General features: G+C 66.7%; 1 protein-coding gene across 1 annotated transcript; it reads right to left on the reverse strand.

Annotated features, from left to right (window-relative positions):
* Positions 1-530: 530 nt before the first annotated feature.
* On the reverse strand, positions 531-1,535 carry EMIHUDRAFT_246749 (hypothetical protein; the record flags this gene model as incomplete). Its single annotated transcript, XM_005766021.1, has 3 exons — positions 531-604; positions 688-985; positions 1,173-1,535. 3 exons carry the CDS (start codon positions 1,533-1,535, stop codon positions 531-533), a joined length of 735 nt encoding a protein of 244 aa, XP_005766078.1.
* Positions 1,536-5,026: the final 3,491 nt, after the last annotated feature.

Raw genomic sequence — 5,026 nt, forward strand, 5'->3', positions numbered from 1 at the left:
TCCGACACACGCCGCGGCCGTGTCTGCCGCGAAGGCGTCCATGCGGAAGCCCATCTGCCCGCCGCCCGCGCACAGCTCGCGGTCGCAGCACAGCAGCCGCCGCAGGTCGTCGCGGGCGCCGGCACCTCCCTCCACCCCGCCGCCGCCCGCCGCCACCCCGCCGGGGCCACAGTGCAGCGGCGCAGCCCACACCTCGACCCGGAGCGGCGCCACTCGCCTCGGCGGCGGGAGGAGCCTCGCCGCCGCGCGCACCTGAGCTCGGCCGGCAGCTCGGCCGGCCTCGGGTGAGCTCGGGTGAGCTCGAGCGATCTCGGTCGATCTCGGCGCGCACCGACTCGACGAGAGGAGTGTCGAGGCCACCCGGAGGAAGCTCCCACAGAAGCAGCCCCCCACCCTCCCCGCCATCCTCCCCGCCGCCGCCCTCACCGCCGCTGACCTCGCCGCCGCCGCCCTCGCCGCCGCTGCCCTCACCACCGCCTCCGTCGGCGCCTCCGTTGGCAGCATCGTGAGCGAGCGAGGCGGCGGCAGTCTCAAAGCTGAGTCGGGTGCCGAGAGAGTGCGCGCGGAGCGCGTTCGCCAGCAGCGGCTGCAGCGGCTGCAGCGCCTCTGTGATCCCGAGCGAGAAGAAGTGGAGGCGTTCGTCCAGCACGGCCGCGACCGCCGCGAGGGCCAGGCCGTGGCCGAGACAGAGCACGGTGACGCCGTCGGCCGTGGCGGTGCAGTCGGCAAGGGCGCGTGAGCACCATTTGGCGCTCGAGTTGGCAGCGTGGACCCACCCCTTTGGGAGCAAGGCGGCGGCGCCCCGCCGCAAAGCGCGGGCGATTGTGTCCGAGCTATCGCCGAGCAGCGTGGCGGGGACGGCGGCGAGCAGAGCCTCCTCCCAGTCGCCGTCTTGCGAGAGCTCTGCTGTCAGCGCCTCCCAGGCACCCGCGTCCGTGGGCGCCTCAGCGACGCGGTCGAGCGAAATAGCGACGCGAGAGTCGGGCTGGACACAGCTGTGAGCGCTGTCAGAGCGGTGTTTCGGGAAGGCGCTGTTTGCACAGTGGTGGCGTGTTGACCGCGTGTTGAGCGTGTTGACGCGTGTTGACGCGTGTTGGCGGCGTGCTACGCCGTCTTGCGCGCGTGTTGTCGGCCAAGATGCCCAAGTCGGGCAAGGGCAAGGCCGCCGCGACGTCCGACGAGTCGTGGTACGACAAGCAGAAGCGAGAGAACCCCGACTTCTTGGAGAAGCGCGCCAGGGAGGCGAGAGAGGCACGCGCTGCAAAGAAGGCGGCGACGACGACTGCGGCTGCTCCTGCGCCGGCGCCTACGACTTCGACGAGAACGAGCGCGGCGAGCTCTTCGAGAGCGACGCCGCCGGCGCCGACGCTTTCATCGAAACGGTGGCCCGCCTCGTCGAGGCGGCGCGAGTCAAAGTTGGCGCCGCGGTACGTGCAGCTTCGCCGGCGTCGCCTGGCTCGCGCTCGACGCGCAGCTCGCCAGGTGCATCCTCCGACAAGGCGCTCGGCAAGCGGAAGGCACGCAAGTAGAGACATGTGTCGCTTCCTCTTTCCTCTTCTAACCTTCCTTTTCCCTCCCCATCCCTTCCCGGCCTCCGGCCGGCGCCTGCGGCGCCGTTCTTTTTTTTCTTTTTCCACACCACTGTAAAAAAAATGCCGTGTTTCGACACCGATATCGTTCAAGGACTTCACAGGTAAGTGTAAGCGGAGCAGCTGAGTAGATACAGCGAATCGAAGGGGTGGGGAGAAGGGTGTGGGAATTCGACCCGCTGGGTGCGCTTCTTAGCTCCCCGGCCCTGGATGTGAGGCTACCAACTGCACTCCAAGTGCTCCAATTCAGTGGTCACACCACTGACATTCAGGTGAGCTGGGCGTTGACACAGTCAGTCAGTCAGTAGATGTCAGTGTTACACACGTCCTAACACCAGCAGCATCTCAAGGAAGCAAGCGCCGCGTGTTTTGCCGCCGCGTGGCTCGCTCCGGCCTCCGACCCGCCCGCTCCGTGTGTCACCGACTGGCTCAAAGGCTGCCCGCGGAGCGGGTCGAGAGCAGGGCGATCACCGCCGTGCCGTGCGGGCGTCTTTGAGGCGAAGCTATTCGAGAGGGAGATCCCGGCTCAGGACGGCGTCGAGTCCCTCTCGCCGTTGCCGTGGCGGTGCCTCGGCCCTGCGTCGGTCTCGCTCAGACCCGCGGAGAGTGCCTTGCCGCGCTTCGGTTGCGCTCATCTTGCGGAGCTCGTCGCACAGCCCGCCACCGGCCCGCCGCGCCGTACCCTCGTCGCCTCCACGAGGCAGCTCAGCGTGTGCGAGACCTCCTTTGTGTGCTGCGTGCCCCCGCCACCAACCTCGGCAGCAGCCGCCGCCTCGACGCGCGCGAACGGTGCAGGGACGGTGCAGGTTCAACTCGGCCTCCGATTTGCCACCCCCGACGCAGCTGCGGCTTTCATCGCGTGCGAGGGCATCGGATTGGCCGACGGCGGCGGAGCAGGCGGCCACCGTTCTCGTAGCCGCGTGCAGGGCAGCTCCAGTCCTAGTCCAAGGCAGAGACCAAGGCAGCCACAAGAACGTCACGCCCCAGCCACTCCCGCACGGGCGCCGGAGGGCGACGGCGTGGGTCCAAATACAACCTCGACCCCGCCCCCTCTCAGCGGATGCGACACGCCCCAAACCCTAGCGGCCAGGCAGTCGGAGGTCCTGGTGCTTCGCTCGCAGCTCGGCGAGCGAGAGGCGGCACTAGTGCGGCTGCGAGCCGCGCTAGCGCAAGCGGGGCGGTCACAGGCTGCGCAGGCGGCGGCGATGGAGTCGATGCGGCAGGAGCACGCGGCGGCGATGGAGGAGCTGCAGCGAGAGCACGCTGCGGAGCGCTGGCGCTGGGAGGACGCGCTCGCAGAGGCGCGGTCGCGAGGAGGACCGGATCGCGAACGGTGAGAGGCCTTGAGAAAGCGGGTCGAAGGCGTTTTGCTTAGAAGAAAGAACGAACGAATTGATATATGACGATTGACGTGAGGGAGGGCGAGACGATCCCGCAGGGGTACCATGCGTGCGCCGTGCGGAATCGACCCTGAGTAGAATCTCAAGGTGGAGAATAGCCCCCAGAGACCCTATCCAGTCGAATCCAGTGCTCAAGTGCTCAACTAGCTAGTCGACCACGCCCCACCGTAAGGCATCGCGGGCCTCGAGTTTTGAAAGCAGTTTTCGAAGTTTCGCGCCGAGTTCGACTACGCCGGGCTTCTACCCGGGTACCTGCTATTTTCTGACACGACTCTGGCACGCAACGCGGCCGCGGCCGCCAGCCTGGGACAGGGGGAGCAGGCGCACCAAGAGCAGCCAGCACCTAAGCGCGAGGTCGCTGCTGTTGCAGATCACACAAAGGTCCGCATCGCCCTGTTCTCCTACTACTTCCGATCTGTGAGCAAGGACGCCCTCCGCCAGGTCTGCGGCTCAATCCACCCCTGCCTGTTGCGGAACATGCGACGCGTAATCCATCAGACACTCCGCACCAATCACCCCAGCGCTCACACCGTCCGTCGCCAGCGCCAGGAGCTAATCAACCAGACCGCAGCTTCCTCGGCGCTGCGGGAGGCAAAGGAGGGCTTTGATCACCACTTCTTCACCGACGACGCGGAGGTGCAGGTCAGCGTCAACGTGTGGGGCGGCTGGACCACACACTGGCACGGCAGTGACGATGCACTCAACGCGAGGGTGAGGGCTGTCCGGCGCGTGCCAACTTCCAACGCCACCCGGCTGACTAGCGGGTGGCTGAGGACGAAGTGGATCAAGTTTGGCCCCATTCCGCACGCGCTGCGTGGGTACAGCCACCTGCTGCACGTCGATGCTTCGGGCTTTGTCGCGTACGCCCGATTTGTGAGATACCCGGTTCCGGCGGCGAGTCGAGTGGAGCGCCTCATCCGAGACCATCCCTCCTCGGCTCTCTTTGCCACGCGGCACCCGCGCCACGTGACGGTCGATCAGGAGTGGAGAGTGACGACGTGGGAGGGGCTGCCCGGAGGCCCACTCGAGAGCCTCGCCTCGCTGCAGCGGTACGAGAGCGACATGGCGGCGACACGGATCATCGGCGTGGCGAATGCGACGGCACTCGCGATGGGCCTGTTCCTGCGACAGATCAGCCCAATAGCCAGCGGCGCGGTGCGCGCTGTCAGCCGCGCGTTCGAGGAGACCTTTGACCATCTGGTTGAGTATGGCCTGCGCCGCGACCAGAATGTCTTCCCAGTCTCGCTGCTGCACGAGCAGTTGCAGTTTGCAGCGGGCTCGATGCTGTGCGGCCCAGCGGACGGCGTCCTGCTCTACGCAAGGAGGCTGCCGAGGTGAAGCGGGCGCTGCAGTCGAGACGTGAGAGGCCTGTCACATTTGGTTGTTGCGGCTCCGCGGCGTCCCAGGCCGGGTCCGCACGCGGCGTGGTCCGCCCGCTGACGCGCACGCAGTCGCACACAGCGCGGCACACAGCGTGTGGTCTACGTATATACGAGCCGCCAACACACGGCCGCAAGAGTTTTTTTGTGCAATGTGCTTCTTAGCCCCCCGGCCCTGTGGAGGATCGGGTGAAGCGCCATGTGTGTAAGGCCGCCAGAGCGCATTGACACCAATAGGACAGGTGCAAATGTTTGCTTCGAGTGAACTATTGGTCCTGTCCTGACACGTCCGACGAGACTTTTAACGTGGCTTGCGTGAACGCTTAAGTGACACGGTGTAGATCCGTGGAAACGAGAACGGCGGCGGGGGGAGCGGCGGTGGGGGCGGAAACAGCGGGGGCGGGAGATACGGCGGGAGAGGCGGGGGAAGCGGGCGGCGGGGGGGCGGCGGTGGTGGCGGGAACGGTGGCGGGGGAAATGGCCGCTCTGCCTGCCGCCTCGTCGTCGCAGACGCCGCACTCGCCTAGGCAGTTTCCCTGAGGTTTCCCAGACGGTTCCTAGAAGGCTCACAATCCGCGGCACAGCTTTCGCCGTCGTCCAAGCCGGGAGAACCGCCTATAGAAAGAAGAGCGTCGCGCCTGAGAAGAAGAAACGCTCG

The sequence above is a fragment of the Emiliania huxleyi genome (assembly GCF_000372725.1).
Source record: "Emiliania huxleyi CCMP1516 unplaced genomic scaffold EMIHUscaffold_527, whole genome shotgun sequence".
Lineage (NCBI taxonomy): Eukaryota > Haptophyta > Isochrysidales > Noelaerhabdaceae > Emiliania > Emiliania huxleyi.